The sequence below is a fragment of the Lactuca sativa genome, chromosome 3 (genome assembly GCF_002870075.4).
Source record: "Lactuca sativa cultivar Salinas chromosome 3, Lsat_Salinas_v11, whole genome shotgun sequence".
In the NCBI taxonomy this organism is placed as follows: Eukaryota; Viridiplantae; Streptophyta; class Magnoliopsida; order Asterales; family Asteraceae; genus Lactuca; species Lactuca sativa.
In genome coordinates, this window is record NC_056625.2 from 10,306,803 (window position 1) to 10,321,753 (window position 14,951).

The following is a 14,951-nucleotide window of genomic DNA, read 5'->3' on the forward strand; positions in this document are numbered from 1 at the left end:
TTTGATTAATTTTATAACCAAGATTCTCCGGGTTATAAACTAGTAAATATATATACTAGTTGATTGTGGGTCTTTTTAACGGCAAGCAAAATAAAAAGGCACAAACAAGGAGGTCAAGCCAATTACAAAAAAACGTTTGAAATGGGAGACAACACTGACGATGCCAATCTATCAACTTAATATTAGTTCTATGCTTAATCCCATTAAAAGTGCACATACAACTTAAAAACATTACTGTGAAAAGATTAAAAGGGATTAACAAAAAAAAAAACATGGCTATGATCTTGAAACACATTTAATTCCTACGAAGCATGACCAAATGTGATTGAGACCAAGATGTAGAAAGGTCGAATCCAGATTTCATGAGAATCAAAACAACATTACACATAACATCTTCACAGAAAAAAAAATAGCATGTAACCAATGAATAACTAAGTCTAATCATTGGACAATTTGGGCTTATCAGCCATAATGAGACTTTCAATGCCTGGAGGAGGATCAAGTACATCTGCATAATCATCATCATCATCTTCTTCTTCATCCATGGCAAGTTGTGCAAGAAACCTTGCACACTTGTTTTCTTCAGGAGTTATGGAACTGAGAGTAATTTCGTTTTTCTTGACCAGCTTTAGGCAATCTGAGATCTTTTCCATCCAAACTGAGCTTCTTGTATACATATCAGGTTTCTCAAGAGCTTTGAAAGCATCTAAAGAATCAGTTTCCAATGTGGTGTTTTGTAATCTTAAGCAATCAATTAACTCGACTCCTTTTAAAATGGCTAATAATTCAGCTTCAATGCACATTGAAGCAGTTCCAAGATGACCTGTAAACCCTCTGATCCAGCACCCATTTTCGTCCCTCAAGATTCCTCCATATCCGCTTGATCCCTGGTCACCACTGCTAACACAACGTGTATTTAGCTTGTATGAACCTGCAATTCATATAAAAAAAAAAAAAAAAGTCTCAACTTTTAATTCACCCATTTAGTCTAAAGAAAACTAATCTCAATGAAGAATACCACATACCCATTGAAGAACCCATATTTGGAAGTAGGTTAGCATACCCGAGGGTGATCAATGCATGAGATACGTCTTATAAAACAAGAGAGAGGCTTTTCTTTTTCCAAGTTTTGTCCTTTCAGCTGCCTGGTAGGAGAGAGACGGAGAGACACTAGGACAATAATTACCCATGGTCATTTTGGTATTTTCCAGGAAGTTACTTACTTATTCATATGAAAATAATGCAATTAATAGTTCGTTTAGCTTTTATCAAAGTACAAAACAGACCCACAATAAACTTCATATGCTCAAATCAATTAAATAGTAAGACCTTCCATATGCCTTGAGATATCTATCTATCTATTACATACATAATTGTTGAAGATGAACTTCAATAATCAAACCATAAAGCTACTAGTATGATCTAAACTATAATTACATTTCAAAGTTGAAATGCAACCCACATTGTAGGATTTGTATTTAATATTAATATTAAAACATCATAGTGATCGTCCACAAGAGAGAGGGATAGGGATGTTTATTGGCTTTGCTCTGTCTCCACATTCCTGTTAACATAATCCAGATATCCCTGCCAAACACCCATAAATAACTAATGAATTCCCATTTTAGATTAGTATTCTTTAAGAATAACATCAACGTCATAATGTTTTATTCACCTGTTCAACAACTGTATTATATTATATTATGAGTTTTTTTTTTTTGTAATTTGAATACCTGCAGTATTCCAACAGCAGCAAATTTGTCGTTTATTGTTTTCGCTTCCACTGTGGAGAATTTCAATGGCTCCAACAATAGATCCACATTCTGTTACCCGACTCAATTTTCATTGTGACAACATTCAAATTTTCAAGAAGAAGCCGATATTTGTGACATAAATGTCAAAAAAATAATAGATATATTGTTCAATAGAAAATAGGGGATGTGAATATATTATGAGACCTTTGATGTGAAGCACTCGTCCCAAAATGTATATTGAACACCTTCAAGTTTTCCCGTTTTACAAAGGCCGTCAATAAATACTTTCACTTGGGTAGCCTAACACAAATGAACAAATTCAGCCATATATTCCACATGTGAATAAATTTTCTAGATTGAAAACTAAAAATAAACTTACTTCTGGGCAGTTTCTTTGTCTATCATATGGGCACCCAACAATAAAAGCCGACAAAGACAGTTTTGATATCTGCACACAAAAACAAGAATAAAATAAACCCTCAGTTTAGTTTACTCGATGATCCAAAATAAAGTAAAACAGTAGTCTTTATAACAACAAAAAGCTTACTTCCTTGTGACTATAATAAGGAGCAAAATTACATAAAGAGAGCATTTTGGTTGGGTTCAAACTAACCAGAAATTCAAAATCAATAGCCATCAAACCGATATTGTTTTTCTTCCTGACCAGGACACTGCAACATATGAAAACAACCTACTCTATTATCTCATGCTCATGCATATTACAAACAAGTATGAAACATAAACTGGAAGGTGGAGTGACTTTATAACCATAAAATCAATATAATAGAAGAAGCATTTATGAGAAAGATATTGATACCTTACCTTAAAGGTGAAGCAACTTTATTGTTAAAATCTGAAACTGCAAGGCCAACATACTTATCACCAACATCTAAACCAAGCAACCGCCCTCGTTCTACAGCAGGCGTTTTCAGCAACTTCTGGTACAGACTCAGTGGCTTCATGTGCTTCATCTGTCAATCCATTATTTATAAATTAGTTCTTTATATGCATGCATCCCCACCTCTGTGAAGGAAAAAAAAAAAAAAAGGTATGCAATCTTTTCAAGCGGATTCTAAACTCTGACTACCCTGAGTTTAATCAATAACATTTGCAATCATAGAAGGGGCACCAGGAATACTCTCTTTGGCGAGAAATACAAGGAGGAAATATGAAATCATATAAGACCGACCCCCACCCCCAGAAAATAGTTTACTTTTATGCAGCAGCAGAACCGAGCGAGGCATGTAAATTGTAAAGAAAACCCAAGAGACCAGAACTACAAGAAGAAATTAAGCAAGCAAGCTAGACGGGAACTTGGTAACCAAGCTGAAATCAAATTAGCTGAGATCGAAACACCAAAATGTAGGTCAGGCATTTGTACAAACAGTTGGAGAGCATCGACATTCATCAAACACAGGAACAAGAAGCAGAGGAGGGGCAGCAAAACATCAACGTGTCTATGACTATACTCCTTACCATCGATCGTGCAAGCTAAAAGAACATGAACAATTCGGACAACAGATTCCCTTTCACGCCTCCCGACTCGAACTCGATTGCATACCTTTAAATTTTTCCTACAGGTGTTCGGTTTTTTTTAGAAAATAAATAAATTGTATATTACATATTTATAACGTTTGCATACCTTAAATCAATACGTATGAAATCTACTCTTTGCGATATGAGACTTTCAAATATGCTGAGTTTTCACTTTTCACCGAGAGAAAGATACGACGTGGATAGTAATTAACACCCGAAGAAAATGCCCTAATTAATTTGAGAATATAAAATATATATGTTGACCTTTTATTCAACTATGTATTAATAAATACTTTTATATCAATATATAATACTTTTTGAATGTTGTTTTATTACTCAAATTTTGAATAAAATGTAGGACTTTTTTCATTTTGAATCCTTTAAATTGGTATCAACGTTTTTATGTTGGCACAACAACAGTTTTGACTTTGTGGCTTGAAGTTTTGAAATTAGGGTACCCTTGAAATTATCATCTAAAAAAATATTTTATAACTGTATAAGATACAAGAGTAAATTACACGAATGGTCCCTATGGTTTAGGGTAATTTGCACGTTTGATCCCTGACTTTATTTTTTAACTCGGAAGGTCTCTACTGTTTGTTTTTGTTACGCACTTGGTCCCTATCTTACCTAAAAAGACTATTTTGCCTTTGATTTTTTAATTTTTTTTTAAATAAACACACCCAACCCTACCCACCTCACATTACCTTACCTATCTCACCATTTTTTTCTATTTAAATAATAGTCTTTTTAGGTAAGATAGGGACCAAACGTGTAACAAAAACTAACTCTAGGGACCAAGCGTGTAACAAACACAAACAGTAGGGACCTTCCGAGTTAAAAAAATAAGTTAGGGATCAAGCGTGCAAATTACCCCAAACCATAGGGACCATTCGTGTAATTTACTCAAGATACAACGTATTCTTTGTTGGTAGCCAGGCATTGGAAAACTGTCTGATGGTTTTATTTGCGGTTTTAATCTTATATCTGTCTTGATTCTAACATGTTTATTTATTAGGCGTTTGGATGTTTATTTTTAATTTGTTGAAATACAATAAGCTAAGATAGTGCTTTTACGTTTATACAATTGTACAAGTTATTCAGGTGTTCATAGATAATATTATTAAAAGCAAAAAAATACATATTGGGAAATAAGATTAGATGTACTTTACTTTAGCCTTGATTAAACGGTTTTGTGCAAGTAATATAATAGTACTAATTATACAAAAGCAGAATTTATTTACACAAGCAAACATGAGAAACCGAGGAAATTAGAAATAAAAAGGGTAAATACGTTTGGCATGTTGGGAGTCGATGCAATCTGGAATTAGTTATTAGCAGTTGGTACCACAATACAAATAATTTAAAAAGGTCCAAACTAAAGACCATGAGATGAGATGACAAAACTGGGAATAAATTAAATGATCGACATTCCCAATTTAACTGGATCAACAACAAAACTATGGCTATGACTGACTTATTATATAATTATTAAGAATGTACATGAAAAAATGAAGAAAAAATGTCAAGCTGTATTCGCTTTTTAGCTGATCTTCTAAAAGGCTTTTTGTTTCTCCATAACAAGCGTTCGATTCCACTGCGTCGCCTGCTACTAATGTCCTTGCTCTCTGCCTCCCTTCTCAACTCCACTGGTCTTGGAGACGGGGTCTGAGGCTCTTCTTCACATTTCAGTTTAACATTTGACCTGTCAAAGTCAAAGTCAATGAAATGTTGCTTACTTTTTACAAATAAATGAAAGTAGGTTGCTAGAGAGAGAGAGAGAGAGAGAGTTGCCTGTCTTGTTGGATTATTGATGATGAGGTACATCTATTATCATCGATCTCAATCTCATCGAGTAGATCGATCTTGCATGCAGGGCAAATGTAATCCTTTGGCACCCATGATAACTTGATGCACTTGAAGTGATACCATTCTTCACATTTATCACAACAAATCATTGGTATCCGATCGTATGGCTTCCTACAGATGCAGTAGAGCATACTGCGTTCTCGTAATAACTGCACCACACCACCAATATTTTCATTTTAAATCCCAATTTTATTATAGGAAAAATATATCTATGTTTTGGAAGGACAGAATTTTCAAGATATAAATGTAAATAATTATATCATTCTACTTTTACTCTTACTTACCTTAAGTTCGTTGTCAAAGTGCACAGCCAAATTCTCGCCTTTATCAATCAATTCAAAAACTTTATGCAATTCAAGTGCACCAGAATCAGCAGAAACCTCTTTCGCCTTCAACGCCCATTGCAAACCAATTTCCTTTATTTCCGTAAGTCTCTTCCACAAATTATCTTCCAAAGGAACCTTTATAGCCACACCCTGCAACAAACCATATCAAATCATATTTCTATATCCAAATTCCAAATAACCATATAATATATAGAAAAAATAACATGTGCAAAACAAAAAACAAGAAATGAGGGGTACTAGCCTCTTTTAGTAGGCGGCGGATCTGGTGGATTGAAGGCTTTTGTGAGGAGGAGGAGGAGGGTTGCAATAATTTAGATGCTCGAACTCTCCATGAATTTCTTGCTAATGCAAACTCAAATTTGCTGTTACTTTCACCATCATACACCCCAGCCACCTCTACTGCCTGCACCAAAATTTAAAAAAAATTAAAAAAAAACATTACACATAAAAACCTTACAAAGAAGTAAACAATTATACTAAACAATAACAGCTGAAACCCGGATTTTATACAAGTTACCTTTAAAGCAGTGGACAGTTTAGAAAAAACAAGACTTGGGTCATTGCCTAGAGAAGCCAAGGAAAATTCTACAATCTTAGTCAAGCAATCTTTGTATGCCACAGCTTTCTCAACGATTTGACCAATTAAAACCTTTTCCTCAATCCTGCAACATGCAAACACCAAGAAATGAATCTGCTGTTTAAGGAGGGAGGCAATATATTCATACTCATGCTCATGCTCTGTTGTTGATTTTACTTACTCGACACATAGGTTATCAGCATCTGATAGAAGCTTCACAAACATATCCAACTCGGGACGTTTTGCATCAATTTTCTGAAAACCAAACAAAATATATAATAATTTCAAAACTTTCTTTAATCAAAGTAACTAAATCGTACCAGCTGAGAGATTTTGCCACTCTCGATGATGTGGCAATGGGGACACATGTGAGCTGATGCATGACTTTGAGTTGTGCCACCTCCTAAACTTGGTTTTATGCACTGCATATGGTAGCTGCATTGCATGCAACATAATAATTAATTAATAACAGCAACTATAAAATATATTTAATATTTTAGGAAAATGATGCTTTTTTTAATCGATGAAGCACAAAACATGAGAGCTTACCATTCCATGCACACTGAACAAGTTGAGAGTTCCTGATCCCCAGACTCACATGAGCAGAACATGCAAAACCTTCTTTGGTTGCAACCATCCTTCTTGTTATACACCTCTAAAGATCTGTCTAGACTATCTAATATCTGCATAAAAAAATAAAATATATATACAGGATCATGGAGAAGGTTAATATGGTACTGTGTTAGGCTCATTATGATGTCCAAACCAAACATCTATAAGAGTTTATTTATCAATACAAGTATATAACATTAACATACCTGAGATAGAGCATTGAGTAGCAGATTATCATCTCCTGCTTTAACCCCAACAATGTCCCTGCCTCTCTGCTTCCACTCTTTCACCTTTTGTACTTGAGATGCAACCATCTCCATCTCCGTACAACTGAAAGCATCGGTGCTTCCAACTCCCTGCATTGGTTCAGTAAATGTAATATTACTATCAGCTACATATATTGTATACCAACCCTATAATGCTAAAGCAAACATATTTAGGCATTTTAGATGGATTGCTTTCAAGATATCAATAGTAAGAGACTACTACTGGTTCTCTATATGATAGCTTCATTCAAGAAAAAGAAAAAAAAAACACACATTACCTCAAGCTGCAGTAACAAAGACCATGATCGATCTCCACTGCTGCGGTTGAAAAAAGATTTCACTTCCTCCACCCATACACTGCACAGCACAAAGCCAAAATGTTGGTTGAAAAAAATAATTGCCACTGGATTAATAAGAACTTATAATTATAAATGTTACAAGATATCTTAAAAGCAGTATATGATAATTAGTATTTGAGGTAGCTATTCGAGGGGTTATGAATGTAAGTCATTAGATCACAAATTAATGACATATTAAAAAGATATGCAAAACATGAACTGTAGTTGAAAGTACCCATCATTATGGCATCATATGAAAATGTAGTACTAGGTTAATATGACATTTAAAATCAAGCAATCAGAACTATTGCAGTAACCAAAAAAGCAGAAGGACAAAAAGTACTTCTCTGATTTTATAAACTTTTTTCAATCATTTTATAGTTTTGCATATATTTACTACAAGAAATCTTCCACTTTAGGTATAGCCATCAACTTATATATCTAGATTAAAATCCAAACAATTAATAAAAAGAGAGCAAAAAACTGAAGGAGAATTGGATGATTGGTGAAACTCACTTGTGCCTCTTAACAGCATCAAGTAATCGGTCAAGGATCAACGAAAAGGAAATCTTAATCATCTGCCATCAAAAAATGTCATAAGTAAAATACATGGAAGAAAAAAGAAAAAGGATAAACCGCATCTTTCTTCTGCCCTCTTTTCTTTATTATAAACTTGAACAAAATAAATAATGTTTCTGCCACTAACCGCATATTAACACTGGAGAGAATAATAACTAATACCTTATATTGTCTCAAAGTTTCTTTAACGTCACTCAAATCAAACCTTTTATTGTCATTGCATGGACCAAGGATCTCTAAGGCTTTCTTAAGCCAATTCATACCATCGACCAATGACCTCCAAAAAGGACGAGATGCATATGCAACATGATGTTTTTCTGCATCCTCCAATAACATTAAAACTTCCTGCAACATGTTTAAAAAAAAGATTAGATAATATCATCAGGAAACATGGTACCTACAGGTTAACAAAAACATGACACCAATTAGGAGAAAAAAGAAGCAATCACATTGTATGTGGAAATTTAACTCGCCTTGAGAGTTGGATCAACAGCATGGAAATTAAGGGCTATAAAGCACCACTGGAGAATTGCACAAGTTTCCTGTAGTTTTGGAATGACAACGGAGTCAAAACGAAGTGAATATTCAGCCTTCATTATAGACTCCATCTTAGTAATCTGATCTCCAAGTTTGAAGACAATATCATAGGATAGATTGACATCAAGAATATTCAACAATGACTCGGCATCATGCAGTGCAGAACACGCATGGTGCTCCCACTTTATATAATTCCGTAAAACATCTTCAAGCAAAGATCGCTCTTCCAGACACATCTTCAGTAACTTTGATTTCAAAACCAACTCCTGCAGAATTGTATCATATGTTCAAAGAATTGACTCAGAAACCACTCATGCATGATGCTTCAAACAACCATAATGACAAGATAAGATATAGTGCAAACCTTCAGGTCATCAACTTTAAGCAAAGAATCTGCGTCCGACATCACAGAGAGATCAGAAACCAAATATGGTTTAGACTTGATTAACCAAGACTTTGCCACTAACAAAGCTCCCTTGACACCATCAATAGAAGGTACAAGTGCACAAAGATTTTCCGACATCCTGAAAATATATATTTGGTTATGAGTCTTGCATTTGTACCACAGCACATTCAGATTGCAGTTGTAACAAACCTTAAAACATCCTCGTATTCAGACATGTGAACCTCACAAGCAAGAACATGTTTTGCTTTTTCTTCCAAGCACACAGCTCGAGCAAGTACATCAGAAACTTCCTTGAACACCTTCTCATTCCCAATTTGCAGTCTGAATGACATCAACATATATATTTACTAATAATCATAGATATCTAACAGCTAAAAAAGATATCTAAAAGCATTAATCCAGGAATTCGTACTCGGTGGCAACATCCATTACTTGCTGAATAGATTCCAAAGGCATTTTACTACGGAGCACCTGCACAAGTGTAAAAAGAAGAAGCTTACACCAAGCAGATTCATTAAGAACAGAGTGAGAGTTAACACAAAAATATAAGATAATAATCGTAGTATGAAGTTTACCTTCCAAGCTTTTACCCTGCAACAAGCCTTCTTTAACTCCACATCAACAAGAAGCAACTCATCGACTACATCCGAAAGAAGCAAACAAAATGAAAATATATTTTAAAAAAATACATAACAGCTACATGTTTAATGTGATTGAAGTAAAAAGCATGTGAATAGGCATGATGCAGACCTTGAACTTTCAACAATGATCCATCTTTCTCAAGGCAAATCAACTCATCAAAAACATTTTCTTGATCCTCCCGCTCATGAGCATTCTTCAAAATGTTATTAAACCGTGAAATCCAGTAAAGGGCGTCGCTCTGATACTGCCTCAAAAGTTTTAACTCCGGTACATTTACAGTAAAACCATCATATTCTTGGACAAGCACTTCTAGATTCTGCAGTATGATGTATTATTATGTTCCATATTATTATTATATAAGGTACCATTCATTCATACTTATCTATTAACATAAATCACTAAATTACCAACCTTTAGTGTTATAGAACCTTTCAACATCTCAGTACATCGAGATTGACATAATTCAACTCGCTTTGCAAAATCCAAAAACATGGAGACTTCGGGAACTTGGAGTTTAAGTTCTACAATCTGATCAAAAGAAATAACATACAACAATGAATGTCTGCGACAAGATATAGAGACAATATAACAACAGGTGGAAAGCACTATATCTTAGTCACCTCTGACTTCAAGTTATTGAGGACATCAACCTCGATCACATCAGGAGTTTTCTCTGAGATGCAGTTTCTTACAGTTTGTAGACACAGCTAAAGTTACAAATTAAGAATATGTCAGAAAGTGATAAAACATCTATGGTTAGATGTTAAGGAACAAAGTTAACCTTCACAGCTGACAGCTTGGTTGATAGATCCTCGCTCTCTTTTACATATATAGCCGACTTGGAAGCTTTGGAGTACAAGGTTTCCAAATCAACAATCTGAAAATACGACCAAGGATGAGTAACCGAAGAAAACATAACAAAGTAAAGGGATCACCAAATTTTAATTTGTAAAAAGAGCTGGAGTGAAGTAGTATGAGAGGTCTTATACAGAAACATTGGAGGATGTTGAAAGAGCAGCATAGATTTCTTGAATCAGCACTCTCGCTTCTTCTTCATGACCCTATGAAGGAAAACACACTTAATTAGTAAATAAACAAGACATTTTATTATAATGGATTGAAATAACATTCACCTTTAACTTCAGATGTCCAGGTTCATTACAAGGCACAGGGCTGACATCAAGCAAAGAGCTCACATATTCCATCTTTACTCTCTCCACTTTACAGTCATCACGACGTGTCCACAGCTCGATTTTTGAAAGACAATCTCTTACGCCTTCTGCCCAATTCTGAGCTTCAGCCAAGTTTTTTGCCAGTTCTCGCACCTATTTTTCATTCACGTTGTGACATAAATGCAGACTCTTTTTAACCAAAGAATAAATAGAAAACTGGAAAAACAATGAGAGAGAGACTTCAATCTTACCGGATCCATTTCAGAACCAGCCCAAAGAAACTGTTCTGCTTCTTTCAAGGCACTGGCATAAGCATCACTTGAATATGGCATCTGAAGAATTTTACAAGATCTTACGAGCCATTCTTCAGCAAGCTGTGCCTGTGTAACATGGCCACCTTTAACCTAAATATTTATATAACCAACAATAAAGCAGTTATAAAAAATATATCTTCATGATTTAAAAGGCAGAGAATTTCGGTTTGTTTTCATACCTTCTTTGATAAAGAGGGTGAGTCCTTGGTACAAGTGGAAAGCTTTCGTGTGTTTCTCTTTTGGGTTGTTTCCTCAGAAGTATCCTTCTCCATCATAATGACCAAATCATTTAGTTCTGAAAGTGTGTGGCGATAAAGAAGATGGCGTTTGCGGGGCTTGCATTCGCATAGGTTTTCCCAGTGCTGCACATGGAAATTTGTTGATTATAATTAACAATTACAGGGAAAAAATTTATTATATGGTCTGAATGGGAACAGTTAATATCCCTTACCTCCAGACAAACAAGAGCAGAAGGCCTGCAGCTGCAACCTACAGCTGACAGATACAAGAACTGCTGACATATGACACACGTCGCATCCTACAACATCATACATAGTTCACAAATTTCATAGAATTTACTACCATTATGTTAATGTTTAAGAACATTAGAGAAGAAAAAAAATGACTCTGAAACCTCGAGTTACCTCTTCGACTCCAACAAAATTTGGCTGCTCATGAGGAGCCATGAATGAAGAGCTAATAATGCCATTCTTCCAAAGCCGTTCTCTCCAACTCTTTTCTTTATTGTATACCCGAAGCAACTCCTTCTTCAAGTAAGGTATCGCATTGCTATCAAAATCATTCTGTAGATACAAGGCAATGTCTACGTATAAAAAAGATTTTCAATCACAAGAGAAACAGAGCAAGTAGAATAAGTAACAAACTGCTGACCTTTGCTACCACACAAAGCAACTCTTCATGGGATAACACAGCAGGTTTGCGATAATGCTGATAAAGCTCTGCCCCAAAACCACCATAAGGCAACCAATCAGCCGGAGCAAAATTCACAGCTTCTGCACAATTTAAGCCTGACAAGACCAAGGGGTAATTGATAAAACAAGAAAGAAAGATGAAATCAAGAAAACTCAACTTCTAAACGAATAAAAGCTCACCAAAGTTGAAACCTCCATGATAAGATCTAGGAAAGGTAATAACAAAATTCCCAGGTTCCTAGCCGAAGCATAAGAAAGAAGAAAGTTAGATACACCATAAAATATCAAAAAATAATAGTAATTGAAAGAGTCATTTATAATGACTCATCACAATGGATTAGTAGTAAGTTATTGATTTTGCTAATCAAACCTGTAATACACTGTAAACTGGAACATTATTTTCTTGCAGGACAGATGGATTCAGCATGGTAACCAGCTGAAAGAGCAAGTCAGGCTGTGCATCGAACAAATCAGGAAGGCTATTCCTCATTACCTGCAGTAAAATGGAAATTCCAGATCAGCAACAGTAATTAGGCAATTAAGGCATTACATTTTACTTAAAAAGGAAATGCTTATGCCATGATATACAACAAAAAATGACATACCTTCTCAAAAGCACTGGCTTCACTACCAGGGACACTGTACCAACATTTGGGCTCTCCCCTAAAAGTATATGAAAGACACATTTCAAGATAATATGAAACTGAAATAATATGATTAAGCCATAGATATAGATGCACTCAACAAGTTACATAATACATACCAGTGGTGATAATTCATGGAGTAGAAGCAATGGTCTTCAAAGTGCCAACAAAAAGATGAAAACAGCATCCCAATATAAAGCCAGGGCACCATCACACCAGCAATGTTATGATGGACAGCACGAAGCATGGAGCCTTGTAACTTGGGCAAGTTGTTAAGATTCCATGGACTATCACTGTATTCATCCCATTCATTCAGCTCTATAGATGATGGTCTTTCATCAGCTGCACGTGGAAACCCACTACCATAAACAGAAGTATCAAGATCACTACCATAAATAACTTCAACTTCACCAACAGATCCTTCCACTATTTCCCAAAACTTCTTTTCCAATTGAACCCTAGAAGCAGATGTTGAACCAAACCACTTCTTCTTTGCCCGATCAGCCACACGCCTAAAAGCTTCCAAGGTCAACTGTTTACCAGGGACAAATCCAAAGCTATCCTTCTCAGAGTTGAAGCACTCTGAGCAATACCAGTTACCAGGTGGAACCCGTGCCAAAGGTGGTGACAAACAGTGTATATGCCATCCCTTGTTACACCTATCACACAAAAGCATTACTTCTGCATGCAACCCACTTCTGCATTGTTCACATATCTGATCGTATTCTTCATCCTTTCCCTTATGTTGTAGTTTAATGTTATCGCCTGCTTCATTGATTCGACTTCTCTTACAACTTTGCTGTCCGCTTTTCTTCTCACCTTGTACTCCTCTCTTGCAACTCTTCTCTTTCACCCGATCCAACTTGCTATAATAGTTTTCATAATCATATAAATGCTCTTTGTATAACTGACATAGTACATACTTTGAACATGCGGATATCTTCCCGCCTGACCTCACAAACCTAAATACTTCTCCCCATTTCTTTTCCTTCACAACATTATCATAACCCCCAAACCGCTTCACCCCATTGAACAGCTTGCACAAATCCAGCTCCTTTCCTTCAAAAACCACTTTCTTCTTCACAGCCTTTTTTCCGCATTGCTCCTCCAAGAATCTGTTGTACTCCAATTCAAATGTCTTGGAGTTACAAGCCGGAGGCCTTGCTTGGAGCTGATGGATGGCCTGGGTTTTTGTGGGAAATGAAAATTTATCCAAATCTAGGGCAAAAGGGGGCTTCCAATTCTTTGGAGGAATTATTTTACAAATCCCATATGACTCGGCTTCTGGTCTGATTTTATAAATATATGCCAATGGGTCCTTAAACTCCTCTTCCGTAGGGGTGTAAACAGGTGCAGGTGGTATAGCTAACGAGGAGCCTGATGTTAACACAATTGACCCTTGCCCTAAAACCCTCTTTTCTGCAGCCCTAGGTCTACTTTTCCCCATTTAATTAATCTTCAAACCATAAGATTCTAGATAAACAACCGCATCAAGTTCAATCAATCCATACACAGAAAATCATATATCACTGTCAAAATTCAACAACAGCCTTTAACCTACGAAGCAATTTCAGTAAATTATAGACTCACCTTTAATTTGTTCAATGCCGAAGACACTTTCTTTCTCTATGCATGCTTCAAATTGAGCGACTTTAGAGTAAGAAGATGGTTGAGAACAGGAATTTAGGTGCGGGTCGAAGAGTGTTGTGTGGTTTTTCGCTTCGTTTTCTTTGTGTCGTGATCGGCAGTTTGCTCGTTTGGTTCTAGGTTTGCGGTAAACCAAGATATTTGACTTCAAGACCTAAACTTGAAACAATTTACAAAACAGCCATTACTCTTCAATCTTCATGTTGTTATGTTTTGTACTTTTCGTGAGTTCGTGTTGTTAACTGGTAAGTACTCCTCGTGTTAACTTGTCAAATAAACTATGTGCGGGGCAACCTTAAATTATGTAGATAACTACGTAATTTTCAAAAAAAAAAACTTTATTATACTTTTGGATTTTTTTTATATTTAAATTTTATATAAAAAAAAAAGTCCATTCTAATATTTAAGTAGGTTTAGCAGTAATTGACAATAAAAAATGGAACGACTATTCATTTTACCTCATAATTCTTTTATTGTTGTGGTTGCGTATGACCTTTTTTTATGAAGAAGATGAAAGTTCAATTGTAGTTTGTGGTTGATAATTTGGAAACAGAATGTTATGTGTTTGTTAACTTTTAATTTGAAGACTAAATGTTTTGTATATGTTAAGTTAGAAACAATCATATCACAAACAGTTAAAACAGTTAATTTGAAAACATAAATTTTTGCATATATTCATCGCCGGTCCTGAGGATTCAAATGTCCAGGACGAGGTGGAAAAAAAAAAAGGTCCTTAAGCATTAACGTGTAACGAATTAAATTACATAAACTATTTTTTT

General features: G+C 35.4%; 3 protein-coding genes across 6 annotated transcripts; all 3 read right to left on the reverse strand.

Annotated features, from left to right (window-relative positions):
* Nucleotides 1–337: 337 nt before the first annotated feature.
* LOC111920882 (uncharacterized) lies at nucleotides 338–1,176 on the reverse strand. Its single transcript, XM_023916456.3, has 2 exons — nucleotides 1,026–1,176; nucleotides 338–931 (listed from the first exon to the last, which is right to left on the reverse strand). Exons 1-2 carry the CDS (start codon nucleotides 1,039–1,041, stop codon nucleotides 438–440), a joined length of 510 nt encoding a protein of 169 aa, XP_023772224.1. The 5' UTR covers nucleotides 1,042–1,176; the 3' UTR covers nucleotides 338–437.
* A 139-nt stretch (nucleotides 1,177–1,315) lies between these two features.
* Nucleotides 1,316–3,535, reverse strand: LOC111920829 (uncharacterized). 3 transcript variants are annotated; one of them, XM_023916406.2, is made up of 8 exons: nucleotides 3,397–3,527; nucleotides 3,231–3,328; nucleotides 2,577–2,725; nucleotides 2,368–2,425; nucleotides 2,134–2,202; nucleotides 1,959–2,054; nucleotides 1,734–1,823; nucleotides 1,316–1,587 (listed from the first exon to the last, which is right to left on the reverse strand). In XM_023916406.2, exons 2-8 carry the CDS (start codon nucleotides 3,231–3,233, stop codon nucleotides 1,537–1,539), a joined length of 516 nt encoding a protein of 171 aa, XP_023772174.1. In that variant the 5' UTR covers nucleotides 3,234–3,328; nucleotides 3,397–3,527; the 3' UTR covers nucleotides 1,316–1,536. The 3 variants fall into 3 exon arrangements, with proteins under 3 accessions (XP_023772174.1, XP_023772175.1, XP_023772173.1); XM_023916407.3 differs by lacking the exon at nucleotides 3,231–3,328 and having other exon boundaries at nucleotides 3,397–3,535; XM_023916405.2 differs by lacking the exons at nucleotides 3,231–3,328; nucleotides 3,397–3,527 and adding an exon at nucleotides 2,842–3,224.
* A 1,066-nt stretch (nucleotides 3,536–4,601) lies between these two features.
* Nucleotides 4,602–14,365, reverse strand: LOC111920830 (lysine-specific demethylase JMJ17). Of its 2 annotated transcripts, none has more exons than XM_042899955.1 (33): nucleotides 14,116–14,365; nucleotides 12,645–13,998; nucleotides 12,487–12,544; nucleotides 12,252–12,374; nucleotides 12,062–12,119; nucleotides 11,841–11,977; nucleotides 11,594–11,752; nucleotides 11,401–11,487; nucleotides 11,129–11,311; nucleotides 10,887–11,015; nucleotides 10,597–10,788; nucleotides 10,453–10,524; nucleotides 10,245–10,340; nucleotides 10,084–10,170; nucleotides 9,875–9,991; nucleotides 9,572–9,779; nucleotides 9,397–9,461; nucleotides 9,234–9,292; nucleotides 9,011–9,142; nucleotides 8,780–8,939; nucleotides 8,352–8,681; nucleotides 8,041–8,223; nucleotides 7,816–7,877; nucleotides 7,240–7,318; nucleotides 6,902–7,051; nucleotides 6,633–6,766; nucleotides 6,404–6,518; nucleotides 6,265–6,338; nucleotides 6,024–6,168; nucleotides 5,748–5,909; nucleotides 5,444–5,635; nucleotides 5,085–5,308; nucleotides 4,602–4,995 (listed from the first exon to the last, which is right to left on the reverse strand). In XM_042899955.1, exons 2-33 carry the CDS (start codon nucleotides 13,970–13,972, stop codon nucleotides 4,782–4,784), a joined length of 5,514 nt encoding a protein of 1,837 aa, XP_042755889.1. In that variant the 5' UTR covers nucleotides 13,973–13,998; nucleotides 14,116–14,365; the 3' UTR covers nucleotides 4,602–4,781. The 2 variants fall into 2 exon arrangements, with proteins under 2 accessions (XP_042755889.1, XP_023772176.1); XM_023916408.3 differs by having other exon boundaries at nucleotides 10,887–11,039; nucleotides 14,116–14,364.
* Between the last annotated feature and the right edge of the window lie 586 nt (nucleotides 14,366–14,951).